Source organism: Neolamprologus multifasciatus, chromosome 20, assembly GCF_963576455.1.
Source record: "Neolamprologus multifasciatus chromosome 20, fNeoMul1.2, whole genome shotgun sequence".
Taxonomy (NCBI): Eukaryota; Metazoa; Chordata; class Actinopteri; order Cichliformes; family Cichlidae; genus Neolamprologus; species Neolamprologus multifasciatus.
Genome location: NC_140458.1, coordinates 3,534,368 through 3,556,445, shown reverse-complemented (window position 1 = coordinate 3,556,445; position 22,078 = coordinate 3,534,368). Strand labels below are relative to the sequence as shown.

The window sequence follows — 22,078 nt, the reverse complement described above, 5'->3', positions numbered from 1 at the left end:
GTCTCAGGCACACAGCTCACGCTGTAAACACATCATTATTTTCAAGATTAATTCTCAGAAATGACATATTTAAAGGGAAAAAATGGTCAGGAACCAACCCAACTTCTCCACACTTTACTTTAAATTAAACTCACAACATGTTTCATAAACAGAACAGAAACAAATATTTTTAGAATAAAAATCTGCTTGATTTTGTGGGGTTTTTTTTTTTAAATTATTCCATCCTTTTACCAAATGGAGACCCAGTGGAGCTAAACATTAATTCCTTTTAGTCGATAAATTCAGTGTGTGGAAATTTAACTGTATTAGGTCATTTTCTCACGGTTACAAGTGGCTACAGAAGAGGTTCAGGCTCAGGAAAGACCGTCAGAAATCTTCTGTGTGAGCTAAAGTTCATAAAACAATGAGGATTCAGTCTGAAGGAGAGGATTTAGTAAACCAGATAATAAATAAATATATAAAACAAGATTAACTGGTATAAGAGCAGCTGATCAGTTCAGAGGCAGGAAGCGTATCCCTGTATTAGGGCAGGGTCTACCATACTGTTCTGCAATGGTAGGTCCACTGAGAAGTCAGTGGGCGGAGCCTGGAAACGTTGGCGGGGGGGTCGCCCTCCCCTTTCAGGGATGGGCAGCTCTGAGTGGTGAGCAGGAATTGGCGAAGTGAAGAAATATGGATGGAGGAGAGCCTGCAGTAAGGAGGAGAGGACATGGAGAGCACAGATCAATAATCAGGTTATTAACCTTTATCTGAGTGATAATGGGTGATAAACAGACCACAGTGATCAGGGAAAATATAACGGCTATGTCCCAAGAAATGATTCTTTATGTAAGAATGAGAGGACCTCTGACCGAGCCCTGAGGAACTCCGTTTTTAAACTTAAGCTCTGCTTCAGGTTTCTTACCTGTCTGGCTGAGCAGCGCTGTTTAGATGGATACACCAGGAACTTATAGAGCAGGTCCACTGCCTGAGGGGGCGTGTCAGGGATGATTTCCTCCAATGGGATCGCTGGATTCTCCTTAAAGGTGATTTTATTGTAATCTGGCAACTCCACTATCTCCTGGAGACAGACAGGAGAGGGATTAAAGTGTTTTAACCAGTTTCACAGCCATAAAAGAAAAAAACAAGACAATTAAAATTAAACTTTGCATTATTTTACCTCAGCCTTCAGATAAAATCTCACACAGACAACAAAAATGGCACCAGACTTCAAACAGTTGTTGGTTTTTAGAGTAAATTACACAGGATCAATTTTAAGTCCGATTTAATTTCTCTACATATTCATCATCATTTACTGCTAGTCTACTGGATTTCCTTTAATCTTAAACTAAACATTTTAAATAAAGCTAACTGGAGACCAACCAATATTTCAGGCAGATGATTGCAGGCCTATCACATATAATAATATACTGATGATGATTATAATGTAGACTATGCACTAAAAAACATTATTTTTAAAAAATAACACATTGCGTCTTTTTAGCACATTTAAATTTAATGAACGTGGATATCGGCGGATATTTATATGCACTATGTGCAAAGATGAAAGAGTAAACACTACCACTGAGTGAATACATGTGGAAATTAGGCATCCTCATTGTGTTTACATTTTCTCTTTTATATAAACGGCAGAATGTGTGAGATGATACTTTGATATAAAGCTTAATAGTTTAACCTAATACAAAAAGATCCCTAAAAAAATGAATGTATATTAATGTAACGTCCCCTGAAGTGATGGAAAAACCAGTGTGTGTCTTACAGGCCAGCTGTCCTGAGTCGGGGTTCCCAGCACTCTGAGGACACAGCAGAGCTGCTCGATGTCGTTCTCTCCAGGAAACAGAGGAGACGAGTTCAACAGCTCCCCAAAAATACAGCCAACTGCCCTAAAACACACACACAAGCACTCACACACGGACTAAACAGTAAGCTGTGACTTCAGACTGCTGCTGCCCCCTGTTGTTCATCTCTGATCACTGGACCCATTTACACCTGAGCAGGAACTGTGAACACTAACAGAGTTAGAGTGTACTGAAGCTAAAGCTTACTCTTTCTATGTTACATGATCCCATGTTACATAGTATGTTAAAGAATAATATATAATAAAATACGCTGATACAGGAAAAGAATACAAGCATGCACAACAGAAACAAAAGCATCCAGGTTTATTGAGTAAAAGCTAAACAGCGGAGGATTCACAGTAGATAATCAAATCAAATTTATTTGTATTGCACATTTAAAGTCCAAAGTACACCAAAGTGCTTTCCAGTAAAACCATGATACAGATAAAATCACAATATAAAATATGAATTACAGATATAAAATAATTACATAATATAAATGCAGAGCCAGGTGATTAGCCTCGAATGCCTGGTTAAACAAGTACTATGTAATGTAAATCTATATAATGTAATGTAAGCTATAATGGTCGAACAACAGCAAAAAATAATAGTGTGGGCGCTACTTTTAGCAGCATTTTCAGGGCTGTACTTACCACAGGTCGACTCCCTCGTCGTACTTTCGGGCTCCGTACAGCAGCTCAGGGGCTCTGTACCATCTAAACACACACAGTGGTCAAATGTAACTGAGCACATTTACTGCACATTACTGATAAAGTACTGATGTCCAGTTGAAAGTGGTGATTATTTTAGAATGAACTGAACCAGCAAGTCACATGACATGGCGACTTTAACATGATTATTATTCACTGGCGTAATGAGCACCTCAGATCTGAATATGTGAATCTGTTCTGTGACACATTTGTTCACCAGTCGAGCTTTAAAGCAAGTCTGAGTGAATATTTAAAGTATCATCTGACTGCATTTTACATGTCACCACATGGATTTTTCCCAGCAGCACTAAAGCTAATGCTGTGTTAGTGCTACTTTACTTTGTAGAGCCATTTTCTGTATTACATTCAGCCTTTTAGATACTGCATTACTGCATTTTATATACAAAAGTACTTACTTTTAGGTTCATTATATTGCATTTAAATTTTCACTCGAGATCTTTCATTTTACTGTCATTTTTCTATTTAAATGACCATTTTGATCTTCGTGTTTTTTACCGCACTGAGTTCTTTTGGTAAGTCATACTGTATTTTATTTTGATTAGCTAAAGCTAGCTGCTAAATAAAGTATTTCTTATTTAATCTCATCTTATCATATTTACCTGGTGGCCACCTGGTGGCTGTACAGCCTCTCTCCCTGCTCGCTGAATAGCCGGGCCAGACCAAAGTCTGCAATCTTCAGGTGGCCTGAGGAGCTGATGAGCAGGTTTGCTGGTTTCAGATCCTGCAAACACACAAACGTCACTTTATAATGGTTTGATTTATTTTGTTAAAGCAAAAGAAACCCAAACCCCACCTTCTCACCTCCTCCTGCAACACCTCAGACTGCAGCAACTATTCAGTTTTTTAGCATTTCCCATATTTTCAGCTTTTCATTTATTATGAATAACCAACAGTATTTAAATATCCTTGTATGTTTAAGTGTTGCTTGTTACAAACGCAGGATTCACTGAGAAAACAGTCAGATGACTCATTAATGATAATAACTGTTAGCTGCGCTCACCCGGTGCATGACATTGTTGTGATGCAGGAAGGCCACGCCCTTCAGCAGCATCATCATGTAACTTTTGACCTGCGCAGGGGTCAGAGGGCGCTGGGAATTCCTGATGACCTCAGAGAGGTCAGACAGCATGAAGTCGAACACCAGGACGAAGCCCGTGCCGTGAGGAAACACGTCCTTCAGCTTCACCACCTGAGGAGGAAGTCACAGAAAGAAGTCCTGCATCCCTTCAGACTCCAGACACTCTGCAGCTTCTTATAATTTTCTCATATAGCCTAATCTCCCTTTTATTAACATGTCTGTTATGCTTGGCTCTGTTCTTGCTGCTCTGCTTTGATTGTCTATGTTTTCTATGTGCTAATTTTTGGTTTCTGTGATATCTTGTTTGTGATAACCCCCCAGCCACCAGGGGAGCTGGAGTGTATCCCAGCTACCATAGGGCGAGAGGCAGGGTACACCCTGGACAGGTGGGCAGTCTGTTGCAGGGCTAACACATAGAGACAGACAACTATTTGTACTCACATTCACACCTATGGGCAATTTAGAATTACCAATTAACCTAACCCCACTAACTGCATGTTTCTGGACTGTGGGAGGATGCCAGTGTACCCAGAGAGAACCCAGGGAGAACACGCAACCTACACACAGAAGGGAGTCGAACTCATACTCAGGACCTTTTTGCTGTGAGGCAGCAGTGCTACCCACCGCACTGCTAAACACTAATCAAATTTTAAGATTAAAATGACTCTCTGCACATTCACTCACATGCTCGTTGTCCTTGATCTCCTGCAGTGCTTTAATCTCCCTCAGAGCCTGGTTCGGAATGCCGTCTTCCAGCCTCCTCAGAGCCACTTTCTTCAGAGCCACCGTCTCCCCTGTCTGACACACAAGAACATTTCCATGTCACATTTCTAAGCGGCTGAGGTTAGACTCCAAATTTAATGCTGATCGGATTACAAAAAGAAAAGGAAAAAAAGAAATGAGGTAAGATGCAGACATAAAAGCACCAGTCCGTCACCTCAATATGTTTGGCCTTGAAGACTATGCCATGAGCTCCTTCTCCTGTCCGACCCAGAATGTTGTACTGCTCCATGTTTTCATGAGCGTGTAAAACAGCTTCAGTTAATCTGGATTTAATCTGGATCACAACTCTCACTGATTTTTTTTTAATTCAAAGAGTGGTTTGAAGTAAACCCCCAATGATGTACAAATTAGCTCCTTGGAGCAGAAAACCAGAGAGAGGAACGCCAACCTCGAACTTCACTCATAAATTAAGCTGTTCACGATGCTGCGCACGTTTGCTCAATAAGATATAGTTATTAAACTATTATTTTAAGCCCAGTAAAAGTTTAAACCGTTAACTTACATTCGGCTTGTGTTACATATGCAACAACAAACAGCTGTAAAGAAAAGTCTCTCAGAAAATAAATCCTGAGACAGCTAGCTGTTGGCTAACGTTGCCTTGGCAACGTCTTAGCTTCGATTACCCAGTTAAATTTTTAAAACTTGTTACTGTTTAACTTCTGCTGCCGGATTGACACGCACGCTTGTTAAGAAAGAAACTACAAAAACGACGATATGTAATTTTTTAGGACGTTTTAATAATTGTTTCGTGTTACAATAGCTAGCTACAGAGCCGCCCGTGGTCTGCCATGTTTGTTTACAGAGACGTCATGAGACAGGACCACCATAGAGCCAGAGCAGGTAGAAAGCATTAGCCAGAAACAATGTTTTATTTTATTTTATTTTATTTTTGATTCTTTTTTGTTGTTGTTCTTGTTCGCTGTTTCATTGTTAAACGTTTTTCAAATTGTTAGTTTTTCAAACTAAACAATTTGACTTGAACATTTCATTCGATTAATGATTAAAAAGCTATTTTGTTTTTTTTCCCCATAGTTAATAAAACGCGTCTTTTGAACTGTATAGAGATGTACTTGATGTGTGTAAAATTTATAATCTGCTCAGGCAAATCCTTCAAATTTCCCTGACCGACAGACAGACTTTTTTGAATCCAATTGGGAAATTTTTGTTTTACAGCAGCACGATAAAGAATAAAAATCATTCACTCCGTACTGGTATTCTACATAACGAAAAAGGCTTTAGTATATTAAAAAAAAATAAAGTAAGGCTTTTTCTGAGTTTCCGAGTTTATGCTATCATTAGTTGACAAGCTTTTGCTGTCGTTTTGTCTTTTCTGTTCTCACAAAATCTATTCTTTGGGTTTCTTTGGAAACCCGGAAGTACTTGTTCACAGTTTCTTCCCATCCGGTGTAGAGTGGCGTGTTTACATCCTGTCTTAAGCATGCTAGCCGGAGAGTTTGGTGTCCAGAAACATTAACGTTTACGACAGAGAAATCGGGTAGTTGGCCAACCGGATGTTTTTTCTGTTGTTTGTAGCTTCTTTTAAAGAGAAGACTGTGAAGAAATGTCTGCTCCCGACAATGCCACAGCTAGACCTAACGTGGACCAGAAGGTGCTGCAGTATGAAACCTTCATCAATGAAGTCCTGAAGAGAGACTTACAGTAAGAAGACACTACAGCTGATGTCTGAACACAGTTTATTATGTCCGTACAGAAAGCTTTATTCGGTTACAGAACTTTAAAAACGAAAGTAAAAGAAATGTAATCTGTAGTTAAAGTAGTGCAAAATACTTGTGTAGATATATAGAGATATGAACTCAGATTTCTATCCTGGCAGACTTTGAGCAGGTAGTAGAGGCGATATGAAGGTCAATGAGGAGTGACTACAAATTAAAGTAATTTAAAGCTTAATTAACAGCCTAATAAATGTCAAGTCTCACAGCTGCCGATTGTATAATAGCGCTGGTGTCATTTTCGGTCCCCCTCTCCGCCTTAATTACTTGTAGACTGATTATTAAATACTTACACTCACAGGTCACTTTGTTAGGAATACCTGCTCAACCCAAATATCTCATCATCGATTCATATGCCAGCAACTCAATGCATTTAGGCATGTAGACGTTGTCAAGACAGCCTTTGCGTGCAATGTGTTTTTAATACATGATTGTCATACATGTCACTGCTGTGCCAGCACTGCAACAACTGGGTCAACAAACCAGACAGAACTGGAGCGTTTTGACCACACTAAGAGGAAACATCTCAAATACCATACTGCTTCACATTCTGCAGCCAGTACTGCAGAGCAGAGCTCAGCATGAGCTAACAGAGCGCGAAGCACATCCAGTTATGTTAATTTACAGCTTTATATTGTTATTCTTGCACACTATGACACTAGAGTAGCTTTGCATGATTCATAGTAATCATGCAAAGCTACTAATTATTACTAAAATTATTATTTTTTTGCCTTTGACATGACTGGTGTAGCTCCTCAGACAGCAGGTGGGTGGGCTATATTAGGGATATCTCTTCTCAATGACATCATACAGATTCAAGACTTGGAAAAGTATTTAGAGGAATCTAAGGCCTTAGCCTTTGGTTCACATGGGTTACTTGTACATGCACAGACCCGACTGGTTGTGTTTAATGTGAACACTGAGAATTTTATTAGGGTGTAAGAAAAGAAATACAGAAATTACTTTGTACAGTTACAGAACAAAATGGTGCAAAAATCTAAAAACTACACGTAAGAAGGAGCTGTTATATAGAAAGGATACAATAATGAGCTTGAATCTGTTGTAAGTACACATGTGTGATGGATAAGAAGGGGAGATCTAATCTTACAGGTATTTATGTGGTTCTTCAGGTTGGCATCTGACTGTTTGGTGACACAGACTAAAGAGCTCAGGTGTCTGAAATGCTGTTTGGTGCTTTGAATCAGATTTTCTTGGCGTGTTTAGGCTGTTTGAATTATTTTGGTCCATCTGAAGGCGTTAATGTTCTCTGTAAATCAAGTGACGGCTGTCGTTTGGCAGGAAGGTGGTGGAGCAGAGGGATCAGGTTTATGAGAAGATCTCTCAGTACCTGCAGCTGAAGAACACCATACAGAGTCTGCAGGTAAACGCACACAAAATGTATTGTGTTATTTTGAAGACCTGTAGGTTTCTCAGTTTAGAAGAGATTTCACATTAAACTGGAGATCGTTGTAGTGATTCCCAAGTGTTTGTGCTGGCTCTCATTCTCTGTTAATGTTAAACGCTTCAGTCTGCTGGTTAATGAGCTGCAGACCGAACTCTGCTGATACAGACATCTCTCTCTGTAGCTTCTCTGTGTGAGCTGTTTCTGTAATTCAGCACACTCTTCTGTGAGGAAAGGTGGAGGAGCTTATCGCACCTCCATCAATACAGCTGAGCCTCACTGCAGCTGTTTATCCAGCAGATCAATACGTGTGGCTCATTAGGCCGAGAGCTGTGAAGCCAAACCTCCATCGTCTGGATCAAAGAGCCTGAAACTACAGCTGGAAAAAAAAAACATTCAGACATTTTACCTCCACTTTTCAGATATTTGAAAAGATGATTTTTTTTATTTGTTTTTATTTTATTTAGAGGATAGAAGTTTTAATTTTAGTTTTCAAATATTTTTAAAATAATTTTCATAATCATTGATGTCTGTGTAGGTTTTCAGTCATCCAGGTCATGGTAATCTAAGGAGCTTGGAAAGAAAAGCGACTCAACTTCTTTAAGTTTCTTGAAGACGTTTCATCCAAGAAGCTTCTTCAGTTCTCAAACCAAACAGTGGAGAGTCCCAGGTATTTAAGTCCTAGTGGGAGTTGTCCCATAAGAGGGTCGTTGACCGACTATTGATCGTGTGCCTCATCACACACCTTGGCTCATGTGATGTAATATTTTGAACTCTCCACTATTTGGTCTTAGAACTGAAGAAGCTTTCCAGATGAAACATCTTCAGTCGCTTTTCTTTCCAAGCTCCTTACATATTCACTGATATATTTTTCTGTGGAAACCCCTCCAAACAAGCCAAACTCATTCAGTCTCTTTTCTAGCTGTCATGTCATGAACTTTACCCTCTAACGTGCTAACTGAGGCCTGTAGATGCTGAGACGTAGTACTTTTTTCTCTGAGCTTGGGCCGCCTGTTCCACGAGTGAATGAAAGTCACTCTTCTTTGTGTTCCTGCAGGAGGCGGGCTCTCAGCAGCTGAAGACTGACGTTGATCTTGGCTGTAACTTCTACGTTCAGGCTGAAGTGTGAGTTGCTGACACACGAAGGTCATCAGCAGCTGTTCTGCATTCAAACAGGCACAAATGCTGCATTTAGGCTAAGAAATGTGCTGCGAGACTCCAGAGAGGCTAGAGGATCTGTGCCCTGTGTTTCCGAGAGGAATTCACTTCCTGTTTAAACTCAGTTCTCGTTGTCTTCTCCTCCACCAGCGAGGACTCATCCAGGATGTTTGTGGCCGTCGGTTACGGTTTCTTTGTGGAGATGACTCACGACGAGGCTCTGAGGTTCATCGAGAAGAAGACGAGTCAGCTCACAGCGTGAGTTCATTGTCACTGTAACACTATTAAGATTAAAAGTAGGAGAAAAAAGCATTAAAAATTAATTATGTTTCAAATGAAGGTCAGGATTTCACTTTGTTGTGAAATTATTTGAAAAAAATATGTTAGAACTATTTATTTTGAAATGTCCTGATTTTGTTTTTAGATATTTTTGGTGGGTTTTCTGAACATCTATGATTTTATTATTAATTTTATCTTTAGATATTTCTCAAGTATTTTTTTCACACTTAAATTTTCCAGTTTAAAACATTGATATTTTTGTTGTATTTTTTTTTCCTGACAAATTCCTGTTTTTATTGTACTTAAAAATTAATTTTTATTTGTTTTATTTATTTATTTATTTATTTAGAATTTAGAATTATTGGAATTATTGCTAATTATTACTAATTTGTCTATTACTAATTTTTTTATTTTATATCTTTTGTAAGATTTTTTTTTTTTATATTATGATTGATTATTTTTTTATGATTTGTTGTTGCAGACTAATGTCTATTAGCTAGCTCATGTTAGCTCTTTGCTAGCACTGTCACTTTTTCTGAATGAGAGATGCTAGCCATGCTAACCCTGTGTTTGTGTTACAGCTTCACTGAGCAGCTCACAAAAGACTCTGCCAAAATAAAAGCCCACATCCGCATGGTGCTGGAGGTCAGTTTCTTCTCAGGTGGCTTATAGGACAGTTTTTATATAATAATAGTTTCTTTTGGGTGCAGGAGTTTTCCTCTGGCTTATACTTAAGTACTAAATAACTTGTTACTCATTTCTGAGGATTTTACCGTCAGTGAAGTTTGAACATTGAACTGGAAATAAACAGTTTTACCCACCTGATGAAAAGTAATCAAGATCAGATTTGAATATGTTCAGTTAAAAAACTGTTTTTCAGTATTTACTGGTGACAAAAAGGTTAAAATAGTCAGATTTATCTGATTTATGATCAGATGTTAAAGAGGCAGGTAAAGAATCTGATTGGCTTCTCTTTTCTTCTTTATGTCAGGGTTTGAGGGAGCTGCAGGGCCTGGGCGACCTGCCAGAGACGGGTTAACGAAAGCCGGCTGCTGATGTCAACGGTTTGTTTTGGGAAAACAGGGTCAAGGAGAAGGAAAGACTTCAGGACTAAAGCCTGAAAGTCGTCACAGAGCTGAAGAGGAGGATTAGTGCCTGAGCCTTCTCAGAGTCAAAACTCACAGTCATGAAACGCGTACACTCGACGTGACTTTGTGTCTTTGTTAAACTCGTCTGTTGAAAATCAGAGAATATTCCTGTTTGTTGTTGTCTTCAGTGTCACATTGAAAAGGGGGCTGCTCAGAGATGATCCTGCAGCCTCTAAACAGACACTTTCAGTCAATGTGACAAATTCAGGTTCAAACAAACCTGATCTCATAGGTTGAAAATTATGTGACAGGAAGTGAGTGATGTTTCACTGTTTGGAGTTTGAAATAAATTGTTTTGTGAAAATGATCCAGACATGATCCATCCTTCGGTTTGTTGGACCTGTGCTCAAGGTGTTTCCTGGGTTTTCATAGAAATTCTTTGGATGTTTTACTGAATTTCACTTTTTTTCCCCTGACTAGCTGTTTTCTAAAGTTCTTTGAGAATGATGTGTTTATTCAGGTGTTTCAGGACTTTTAGCATCGTCCAGCCTCCTCCTGGAAACCCCGCTGAGGCTGATCCGACACTAGGATGGGTCCACATTAGCGGGTGGTTACTCTCCTCTCCTGGTTCTCTCTTGAGCCATCTTGAAGTTTTCTCATCTGTTTCAGTGGTAACACAGATGTCTGTTCTCCTTAATCTTCTCATTAATGCCCAACAAGTTGAAGGCTTTAGACACAACACCTCCTCATCCGGCCTCCACTGGGAGACACTTTGCTCTCCATTCAGCTTGCTGACAGCCGGCCTCTTCTACGGCGGTCGGCCATCCTCCTGGAGTGGGGCTGGTGACTCCCCTTTGCCAAACACGGTGTGTCTCTGGTTTCCACAGTTCGGTCCAAGTTCATGTTCTCTTTGATCCTGCTGCCTCATTCCCACCATCTTCCTCCTCGACTGCTGTTCTCACCTCTTCCTGGACTAAGCAACACGTCTTTCCCTTTGATGATGTCACCACAGGAAGCTGAAGAGGCTCCCAGACCAGCCCTGGCTGTTGCCATCACTCCCACCTGCTGCAGTCTGCTGCTCAAACAGCCTCCTCTTCCCCCCCGCCTCCCCCCTGTCCCCACTTCACGCTCAGCTTTGGCCATATTTGGATCTCTGTACTGCCACATTTCTCTGGCTCTTTGAGCTTTTTGTACTATTTCTTTGTACGTTATTCCTCCTGATAAACTTTTTACATGTCAGTAATTTTTTCAATAATATTTTTAAATGATCTTCATTCATTTTATGGACTAATAAGCTTCCAAAACAGGTTTCAGTTATTTTAATATTTTGAAATATTTATTTTGCTGAACATGTGTCCATATTTGTCTTATTTTCTTATTGTTAGTACAAACATAGCACAATTTTCTCTATGTTAGTACTTTTTAATTGTTTCTACTTTTTTAATAAATATGTTTCAGACATTTTTACTGATTTAAAAAAACATTTTACTAATATAACATTTATATGGAGTAATTTAAAAGATGAGTACAGCGACTGTACTCGTTATTGTTATCACGTTATGAAATACAAAACATCGAGTGCTAGTTCTGTCTCGAAAAAAGAAAAAGTCAGCAGAAGATGATAAGTAATGATCAATATTAAGGTGTCAAGAATGAAAGAGACGGTGCTTTACAGTATTCAATTTCAGACAGTAACTGCACTGTTTGCCTTTGTTTTCATGGACTTTTACCTTCAACCACCGGGCAACAGGTCAAGCAGAGTCCAGAGTGAGAAAACTTCTTCTGCTCACCTTCAAGGCCATTCATAACCTCACACCTCCTTACCTGTCTGACCTGTTAAGCACCACCTTTTCTGCCCGCTCACTTTGATCTTCTTCTTCTATCCAGCTTTCTGTGCCTTCCTTCCGCCTCACCGTCATGGGCAGCAGAGCTGTCAGCTGCTCTGCTCCCAGGCTGTGGAGCTCTCTGCCCTCAGATATGAGAAACACTGGTTCTCTCCTCCAGTTTAAATCCCAACTCAAAACCCATCTGTTCAAATCTGCATATTCACTGTGAGCCCACTGTTTGTTAATTTTATCTCGTGCTTTTGTTTTTATTGTTCTTCATTGTGTCATTGTTCTATTATGTGTTTTTATCTATTGTACAGTGTCCTTGGGTGTCTTGAAATACAATTTATTATTATTATTATTATTATTATTAATCATATTTAGTGATTTTAAGGTGGTATTTTGCATTGACAGCTTCTTGTAGGGAGGGGAGTGTGCAGCCAGCGGTCTTTGTTATTTCCTTCTGATCACCCTTTTTATCTGCTGCAGAGCATCCGGCTGTTACGCAGTACACCGGGATGCTTTCTACACTGGCATAATAAAAGGTCACCAGCAGTTTGCCATGCACACAGTTCCTCTTCAGCAACCTCAGGAAGTGAAGTGCTGCTGAGCTTGTTAATGTTCACAGACCAGGTGAGGTTGTCAGAAATGAGGGTCCTCCTCTACACGGTTCTTACTATTAAACAAATAATTGAATAATCTTAGAAAGAAATCTTTCATTTGGGAGATAAAAGGTTGTGCCAGAACAGAAACATCCTGCTCCGAACGGGTGGAAATCTCTGCAGCAGGGTCACATGTGATCCACTGTCCACATACTTTTGGAAATCCTCCGATGAGATGCGATTGTGCGTCGAACTGACGCACAAACAGACCCTCAGCATATGTAACGATTATTGAAACAAGATGAAGCGGTGCTTGGCCATTAGTTCAGCTGCTTTTTAGAGATGCAGCGCCATAAAGAACCTGTTGCCATGGAAACTGGATGCTGAATAGAGGCAGTGGCGTAAAGAAGCAGAGGGAAAGAAAGAGAAAGATGTGATGCCGAATGAATGGCCAGAGCTCGGCCAGCATGTGGTCGATTCTAGCTGCAGTCAGACAGGAGGAGGTGATTTCAGCCAACGTCTTTAGAAGAAATCCTTAATGAGAGTCGCTGTAAAACAAAATAACGACGTCAAGTTTGAAATCAAGATTCAAACCCTGTTACTCTGAGTGAAAGACGTCATCCCAGTGCACTGCAAGAAAGGATCTGTGGACATTTGCTCTCTCTCTCTCTATCCTTCTTTTATCGATGTAAAACCTTCAAGATTCAACTTCAGGAGCCAAAAGCTTTTTAATCTTAGTCATTTTTGTTGTTTTTATTGATGTATTGCAGATCTACAGTATTTTAGTTTTAGGTCTTTAAAAGAAATTTTGCATGCGTGGACTTCATGCACAGACTTCTTCGGGTCAGCAAAACAGTTAGAAATATTCTGTTTTGCTTGCGATGCTTTGGGAATTTATTTAAACGTTCCTCACAACAAAAAGACAAATCTAGAACACCACCTGGGTGTGACAAGTGAGAAGATCTGCCTTTAAGTTTGCCATATGTTATTAAAAGCAGTCTTTATACTCCAGTAAACTGCTGATACTGAGAGGAGACCAAGGAGGGCACTCTGCAGGAGGCTCACGCTCACGTTTGTACTTTTTTGAGCTTTTCAGGAAACAAGAAGGTGGCTTGGGTTTCCCCCAGTCTGAATTTTACTATACTGATATATGAATACATTATTTTTGTGTCGTGGTTGATTTCCTGGCACTAACCTAGATGAAAATGGCCATTTGGCTGTGGATTGAACACGTGTCCTGCAGGCAGACGTCTCTCACATCACTCCTGAACAGTTAGACTCTTACAGTGACAATCCTAGAGTGCAACACCCATTAAAAGTCTGGTCTCAGGTGCTCACTATACTGACAAAAATCTATATGCTGACACACTGATATGCTTTAATCATGTATAGCAGGTCTGGAGGAGCTCGTCTTTAAAATAGAAGCAGAAGGGTAAGAGTATGAGGTATTGATGGCCAGCTACAGCAGACATTTTAGCTTTCACATTTGCACTTATTTTCATTTTTAGAGTTGTTTCAAGGGCTCACGTCCCAAAGTATGAACAGAGACCTCTTCATGCAGCTTTACACAGTGTCCTGAATAATCAGACATCTTCCAGTGGAGCTGTAAAGCTCCATCCTCGGGATCATTCCGACTAGACTGGAATGAAGAAGTGGACACTCAGATCGCTGATGAAGTCCGGGAAAACTCTTTGGACAAAATTGGTGGTACTTCTATAAATGCTCACGTTCAAAACCATCCACAGACTACACTTCTCTCCATCCAGATTACATAAATTATTGAAAGACATTCCACCTCTGGGTGTAAAGGTTCAACAGAGAAAGGAACCCGATCTCATCAGTGTAACAGATTACAGACTTTGTCACCAAGGATTTAAACAGGGGGGGCTTTGTTTGGCCCCTCTTACAGCACAGTTTAGGGTGATGATTCGAGCAGTGTGGAGGATCGGCACATCTCCTACAATCCAGGAAGTCTGAGATGCCTCCAACAAGTCAAACAATGTGAAGACTGAAAAGTTGAACTGAAACTTTTTTGGTCTTATTAATGATGTCACACTGTCCTATAAATATGTATAACAGGTAATAATGTAATTGAGTCTGTATGCGAGCTAACACCATAAATATTAACACCTAAATCCTCCTTCAGTACCTTTTTTAGCTCTCTCAGAGACCTTGTAGTTTAATATACCTGATGTTTTATAAAAAGATCAAATTATAATTAATTATTATAAACAATATTATACTTCTTATAAAGTGAATATTTATGAATAATTAGTGCTTGAGATTATTGCTGCATTTTAATTTTGCAACATGTTTGCAGTTTTAGTTCAATATTCCTTTCAGCTTTGATTTCATTTTACTGTTTATGGAAGACAGAAATATTTTGATAGCATTTTTATAATATGTTTCACTGCTTTCCTCCTTAAACGTAAATGCAAGATTACAGTAGGTCTGTCAGTAGCAGTGCTCACAGGATGTTTACCATGAGTATAGGTCAGGGTCACCTCATGGCTACAGCTGGTTCCTAGTGACAGATTTCAAACTTCAAAACAAAAAGGTTTTCATCTGAATTATTAGAGAATGAGCTTTTTAACAACAATAACGTCCAGTTTATATAATTTTGTCACAACCCGGTTCTCAAGGATATGACAAAAAGGCGGACACACCTTAATAGTTTATAGTTTAATATAATTTATTAGTTAATTATAGAGAAACTAATTCAGCACACGGCATGGTGGCAGGGAGAGAGAAACGCGGGAGTCCCAGCCACAGATTTATAGTCTGGGAACACACCTTCCAGGTGTGCTCAGGTGTGCCGAGGAGCCCCGCCCACCGAAGAGCTGAAACACATGTAGAGAGAAAAGCCTGGGAACATGGGGCAGAGATTTAACTGTGAAAACCTGTTATCTTACTTTATCACAGTACCTGAGATAAGAGCACTATTCCCTGTTTCCAAAATGGGATTGGCCGTGCGAGCGGTTATTTTTGCAAAGACCGCAGCGGTGCGATAAGAGTGCAGATCTGACATCGATAAGATGCGTTTCACTGAGTTCGTTTAGCAAAGTTTGGCGGAGTTACTCAGAGCTCCTGTCCATGGAGCACACAGCCGTCGTTACGTCACCCCCCGTTGCTGCAGAAACGGTGCTTTCACACACCGGAATTCAAACAAAGCGCGAAAGGATGTTCTTCAAAACAAGAGCACATAAAACCCGCAAACCTTTCATTTGAAAACGTAATTCCACACAGATTTGTGATAATATTCATTGGCTGATTCGGTCACTGATTCGAGGTTAAAAACAGGGCAAAAAAACCCAAAATATAAAATCATTTTGCTAAAACCCAGACAACGAGCTGATGCTGAACTTTGAGAAGCAAGTCTGCACCCAGAAACCTCGTTTTAATGGTTAATTAACCTTAATGTCAGTGGTCAATGAGACATGAAAATTACACGTGTGCACTCATCAGTCAAATATGAAAAGTTTGTCTTTAGCGAAGACTTGAGACTCCTCTAAACACTCTTTTACCCACACTGTCTTTTGTTTGTTTGTTTTTTACTCTTTTTTTCCTATGAGGAAGTGTCTCTAATGACACTCTCTCAGGCAGAGAAGCCCCCACCAACAATTACAGCATTACAAAGTGCAAAAATATTAAAACAAGTCACTGTAACTGTTCTTTAACCAGTTAAATGATCAAAAATCTTTATATTTGTCAAGCTCTGCAAAAGGTGAATACCTTACTAGGTATTTAAAAAGTAATAATGGTAAAAAGTTACATTTAAATTAAAAAGTGCTGGAAACAAGCTTCCATTCCTAACGGAGTTTAGGCAAATAATCGATTTTAAGTAATCTAAAAATATCAAAGTTACAAGGCTTGTTTAAAAAGATCTATGGTAGCAATAAGAATGAAAAACGATCATTTCATACAGAGAGAGCGTGGGGCGCTTGAGCCATTTGAGTTTTAATTTGAAGGTACACCGGAAGTGAGGCCGTTTGCGTTGAGGCTAATATGACGAGAATGGAAGCGTTGAGGAGGCGTGTGGTTCCAAACAGGAAGAAACTGGGAAAACACGCAGTAAATACGATATCCTCGGACACAGACAACTAACAGCCTGGGGCAGATGGTACAAACTACTTTTTCTCCCTGCCGGAGGCCTGTGGACCGTTCTTGGTGTACTCCTTTTAGATCTGTCCCGCAGTCGGAGGGGCTGTCTGGGGGGGCTGACGCACCAGCAGAAGCGCAGGAAGGCGGGGGGCTGTCATAGCAGCAGGCTAGGCTAGGCTAAGCCTGGCTAAGCTAAGCTAAGCGCTGCAGCCCGGAGAAACCTTGAACTTGTGTAAACTTTGTGGAGTACAACACCGGAAGTAGCATCACCGGAGTGGTTAAACGACATCCACGGACTCCACAGATGAGATAAATATACACAAACGTCTATTATTTTCATAGTTTTTTTTTTTTCCTAAAAAGCTTTAGCCTGGCAGCGGACTTATAGCCAGTTAGCTGTTGAACACATCCAGGCTCTGGCAGAGGGACGTGAGCGGGAGGAAAATCGCCTCAGTTTGCCCCATGCACATCCGCAGAATGGATCTAATTTGCGTTGTTAACCAGTGAAAATCTATTGGACGCTAACTAACACAGTGGATGTTAATTAATCACTGAGGTATCAGCGGATGAAGATTGTTTTTGACACATAAGAGGGACTTTTTTCTGTTTTTTCATATCGGTTTTTGTGATAACTTCTGCTTTCCGTTAGTGTGGTTATCATGGAGGTAGGGGAGCCTGGCAGCGGCAGCTCGGAGCGGTTACATAACGCCAGCAGGCCGGGAGAGAAGCTGCTGAACGTCGCCTCCTCTTCAGCCTCCTCAGCCTGGCTCTGACAGCTGTAAACCCCCCTCCAGCGCATACATACACACACACACACACTAACAGACTGACAGACGCACAAACAAACACAGACAGACTGACAGCAGGACAGCAGCATGGAGGTGGTGTGAAGCATCTGGGAGATAGAACACAGCAACGAGAAGGAGCGTTTTGCTGAAGATGGAGTCCAACCCACTGATTAACGGTGAGAAATACTGCTGCAGGATACAGTTGCGTGCGTGCGTGCGTGTACCGCAGTCCTGCGTGTGTTTCTGTGCACTTTGGAGGGAAGAAGCAGCAGCTTTGCAACAGGTGTGTGGAAGCTGCTGTGGCCTGCAGGGTTGGACCTGAATTGTTTTCATGCTGCTGCAGGCGTGTACAAACTTGCAGCCTGAGAGAGAAAATCCACACTAAATGCTCTTTAACTATTCACAGTAGGGGGGCAGAGAGTCACTGCAGGTGGTGTGTGTTTATATGTTTACTGTTGCTACAGCACTAATACCTGTTTATGATTTGGAGCTGAGCACACTACTAGAGATTAATACAGGGGCTATAAAAATGACTGTTTCTGCTTTATTTTATCGATTCATATGAACATAAATGGAAATACAGCATGCATGCGCGAAAGCCAACATTTAGCTGCTTTTTGTTCCATTCAATTGGCAGTGTATTTTGGATCATTTTTGTGCTAAAAAAACATTGTCAATCAGTAACTTCTGAGATGATATTGCATAGTGAATCAAAATCTGTTTGTACATCTCTGCAGTTTTAATTCCATCATTTTTGAAAAGATCAACACCACTGGTTGAAATACAGTTCCAAACCATGACAGAGCCTCCACAGTGTTTTACAGGTGGCTGTAGACACTTACTGTTGTAGCTCTCTCCTGACCTCCTTCATACATACTGATGATGATTTGACTCAGAGATGTCAAATTTGGATTAACTGCTCAATTAGACCTTTTGTCAGTGATTTTCACTTGAGTTCTTGTGTAATTTTAATACCTCAACCTTTCCTTTTCCCTTCCCTTTGACTGGTTTCTTGACTGCCAGCCTTCCACTGAGATCATTGCTGAAACTTCAGTGAAGTGTCAGATGCATCTCTCAGGTCCTGTGTCAGGTCTTTGCTGGATTTGTTTTAAGGACGTGACTTTCAGATGCTGTCCGTCTGATGTAAACAGTTTCTTAGATCTGCGAGTTTTTCTTTTGTCCTTAACTTGTCCAGTTAATTCGATTTTTCAAGGACACGCTGCACACTATGGGGAGATATAATGCAAGTTCTTGGCAATGTGGTCGAGCAAAAATACTACAGTATGCACTACAGTTTTACAGTACTGTGCAAAATGGAACAACGTTGTGATGATACTGATTGGTTTTGGGTTGCAATTGAGGTTGTCGATTGCTTCCATGTGTTCTGCTTTTGTTAGTTGGCACCAGAAATACCTGTTGGCTAAATGAATGATTTTTGTTTTATAATGTACAACGGCAGTATCTATTCGTTCAAAAATGACACAACTTCATTCACCACTAGTCAGAGCAAAAGCCCTGACACATAGCTGTGGCCCATCTGTCTGATCTGACCCATTTTTCCAATCCGATGCCAACTTTCTGGCTGTGAGTGTGTGATACAGCATAGCTATCTGTCATCAGCATTAAATTAATAAACCGTGTATAGCCTTGGCTACGTTCACACTGCAGGTCTTAATGCTCAATTCCGATTTTTCTTTGATCAAATCCGATTTTTTTTTTTCTGTTTGTTCACACTATAAATAAAATGCGACAGCAAACGTGCTCTAGTGTGAACACTCAAACCGGCCCATAGCACAAGTCACCATCAAGTGCGTGATCTACCAAGGAGATGCTCTGTCCCTACTGCTGTTCTGCATAGGCCTGAACCCCCTCAGTGAGATCATTAACAAGACTGGCTACGGATACCGACTACGGAATGGAGCAGTTGTCAGCCACCTCCTGTACATGGATGACATCAAGCTGTATGCCAAGAGAGAACGAGGCATCGATTCGCTGATCCACACCACCAGGATATACAGCAATGACATCGGAATGTTATTCGGATTGGAGAAGTGTAGTCGGATGGTAACAAAGAGAGGGAAGGTAGTCAGAACTGAGGGGATTGAACTACCAGAAGGCAACATTGCAGACATAGAGGACAGTTACAAATACCTGGGGATCCTGCAGGCGAATGGGAACCATGAAGAGGCAACTAGGAAAGCTGCAACCACCAAGTACCTGCAGAGGGTCAGGCAAGTCCTGAGGAGTCAGCTGAATGGTAAGAACAAGATCCGGGCTATCAACACCTACGCCCTGCCTATGTCTTTGTGCCCCCTTTTCCCTGTTAATACCCTATCTGGCCCCCTGGCAAAACTTTGCTAGACCCGCCCCTGCACAGTTACCAGCCGTCAGCTACGTAGAAAAGGAACCTGGTGTAGAAAGTAATATTAAATAAATTCTAACAACAGCTTATCAAGCTTAAACCTGCTGCCGTTGTTCAGCCGCTGGTTTCCTCTTTCTGGTGCAAAGCAGACCAAAAACAAACAAGAGAGATGGAAGTCGCGACAGAAAAGCCGATCAGCTGATCATTAATCAGTTTCATGACTGAAGTAGCAACAAGAGAAGGAGAGAGAAGAGGCAGTCGCTCCATATATCGGTTGTTAAGCTTAACGTGGGAATGCTTTACAAACATTCAGAGATGAACTTACACACTTGCTTTACTTCTCTCTGGGAAAACTTTCTCGGAGATGAAATGCCGGTTTGGTAGTGAGGCTACAAATACTCAACCAGACCGCTGACAGGTCTCGCACGCCACAGCCGCTCTATCACGTGACACATACTGCTCCTATGTGCTAAGGTTATGAGCTGAGTTACGCCATGTTGCAAGTTTTGTGAGGTGCTTTTGTGATGTTTGATGGATCGGATTACATTTTTCATTTCTCTCCGATATCCGATCCAGTAATTTAGATCAGTATCGGACCGATACCGATACGTAATATCGGATCAGTCCATCTCTAGTTAAAAGTAAGGTTTCGTTTTGTTTCGAGGGGTGTTGCAAACATAGGTTTTGCCCCCTGCTGGCCAATAGAGCGAATGCAGGTTTAGGGCACAGACTGCAGTAAAGATCCGAGCGCTCTGGGCCTGTGTGGTTGATGAAGTGTGGCGTCTGCTTGAATTTGACTGTAAAAACTGTCATTAACACAGCCCTATCACAGACATGATGCCTACTGTTATCATGGAGACAGTGTCAGGTCTGTGAAGTAATATCACCTGCTGCCATGGCAACACTGACTCATTCTGATGTGTGTTGAGCGATGCTGTGAGATGTGACATGTTTGTGATGCGATGTGTGCTGATGAGGAGTCACAGCGCTGTCAGCTGTGCTATCGGGACCATCGTGTGGTTGGATTCCACGTCATTTCGAGGCTGAAGGTCCCTCTCACAAACATCCTGTTTTTGCTTTGACTTTATTCTGAAAGTTTTGACCTGAAGTGGTGATTTGTATCTTCTGAGCTTTCAGGATGTTCGTCTTCAGTTCTTTATCTGCTGTGTAAGTCTGTGTTTTTGGAGGAAAGTACATGTTCACTGCCATGTTCCAGACACCTCTTGACTTTGTTGACTCTGAAATAAGAGAAACTTTGGGTTATCTGTTCAAGAAAAGACCTGATTTTAAACGGTGAGTCACTTGCCAGGTTCAGAGCGTCTGCGAATCTAACCTGCCTGCTTGGCAGGTTAGATTCTGACTCCTCCCCTTCCTGCTGCTCTTGAAGCAGCTATCTGATACTCTTTTCATTTCCTCTTAAATAGAATCGTGTCAAAGCTCGTATTGAAGTGCATTAATGCTGTATTATATTAAACACAGTCAAAGTTTCGGCATAATGAAGGCAGCGTATATACGAGGACATATATGTGCACCAAAAGAGCTTCAGACTGCCCAAACACCCAGTTTCAGAGAGTTTATTTCTACTCTTAGGTCTAAAGATTAAGATGGCCTTAATCATCAGGCGACTAAAATGACCAAGTGGGTGTCATTTATTACCCCACTGCATTTCATACAGGAATATATACTGTTTCCTTTATCTATGACAGATGAGATGTTCTAATGAAACTAAATCATGTTTCTATTATCTTGTTTTGTTTTTTTGGCATCACAGTTTCCATACTTTATGCCATACTTGGCTGGTTTAGAAGAGATGTGAAAACTCTGAAAGTGGCCAACTGTTCACCCACACAGAGATCAATAGCAGTGATGTAGTATTTGAGTAACTGGGCTACAGACACAGTCCAAATATCCCTAAAAGCAGCCTGTCTGTCGGCTGTGGCTCATCGGTTGTCGAACCACAAGCACTTCAGGGGCATCTCTGAATCTCGACATAGAGAGACGACCGAAAATGACCTGTTTCCGTCAGGGGAAGAACTGAGGAGCTGCACCGCGGCTCAGTATAAGATTTATGAAGGTTGTTTTGAACTGTGAGTCATGCAGAGCTACTCTGTCAGAATGGATTCCTGTTTAATTGGCATTGAGGAATTAGCCACAAAACGATTTTCAGAAAAGCCGACAGTGTTAGAAAAAGAGGTGTCGGTAATGTATCTTAAACTGGCATTGTTTTAAATCGTGATTTCAATTTTAAATCCATTAATCAATCAGGCCTTTTATCCAACCAAAAGGTAACAAAATATTGTTTAATTTCCTTT

The 22,078-nt window shown here is 40.8% G+C and overlaps 3 protein-coding genes across 9 annotated transcripts in view; 2 read left to right on the top strand and 1 right to left on the bottom strand.

Moving 5' to 3' along the window:
• Positions 1-99: 99 nt before the first annotated feature.
• cdk20 (cyclin dependent kinase 20) lies at positions 100-4,720 on the bottom strand. The gene is made up of 8 exons (XM_085146050.1): positions 4,585-4,720; positions 4,332-4,445; positions 3,570-3,758; positions 3,169-3,290; positions 2,492-2,554; positions 1,760-1,883; positions 905-1,060; positions 100-688 (listed from the first exon to the last, which is right to left on the bottom strand). The coding sequence occupies exons 1-8, from the start codon at positions 4,657-4,659 to the stop codon at positions 497-499; spliced, it is 1,035 nt and encodes a 344-aa protein (XP_085002176.1). The 5' UTR covers positions 4,660-4,720; the 3' UTR covers positions 100-496.
• Positions 4,441-10,454, top strand: uxt (ubiquitously-expressed, prefoldin-like chaperone). 3 transcript variants are annotated; one of them, XM_085146067.1, is made up of 7 exons: positions 4,441-4,550; positions 5,964-6,089; positions 7,460-7,541; positions 8,620-8,687; positions 8,871-8,978; positions 9,581-9,644; positions 9,991-10,454. In XM_085146067.1, the coding sequence occupies exons 2-7, from the start codon at positions 5,992-5,994 to the stop codon at positions 10,036-10,038; spliced, it is 468 nt and encodes a 155-aa protein (XP_085002193.1). In that variant the 5' UTR covers positions 4,441-4,550; positions 5,964-5,991; the 3' UTR covers positions 10,039-10,454. The 3 variants fall into 3 exon arrangements, with proteins under 3 accessions (XP_085002193.1, XP_085002192.1, XP_085002191.1); XM_085146066.1 differs by lacking the exon at positions 4,441-4,550 and adding an exon at positions 5,059-5,146; XM_085146065.1 differs by lacking the exon at positions 4,441-4,550 and adding an exon at positions 5,159-5,270.
• Positions 10,455-16,495: 6,041 nt separating this feature from the next.
• elk1 (ETS transcription factor ELK1) overlaps positions 16,496-22,078 on the top strand; it is a 33,827-nt gene continuing 28,244 nt past the window's right edge. For 4 of the 5 annotated variants that reach the window (XR_014871535.1, XM_085145927.1, XM_085145926.1 and 1 more), the window contains exon 1: positions 16,497-17,580. Coding sequence is in view for 4 of the 5 variants with exons in the window: in XM_085145927.1 (XP_085002053.1) it covers positions 17,556-17,580 (25 nt within the window). In the remaining variant the exon portion in view is untranslated. Of the gene's footprint in view, positions 17,581-22,078 lie in introns of all 5 variants that reach the window. The other variant, XM_085145924.1, reaches the window with a different exon arrangement.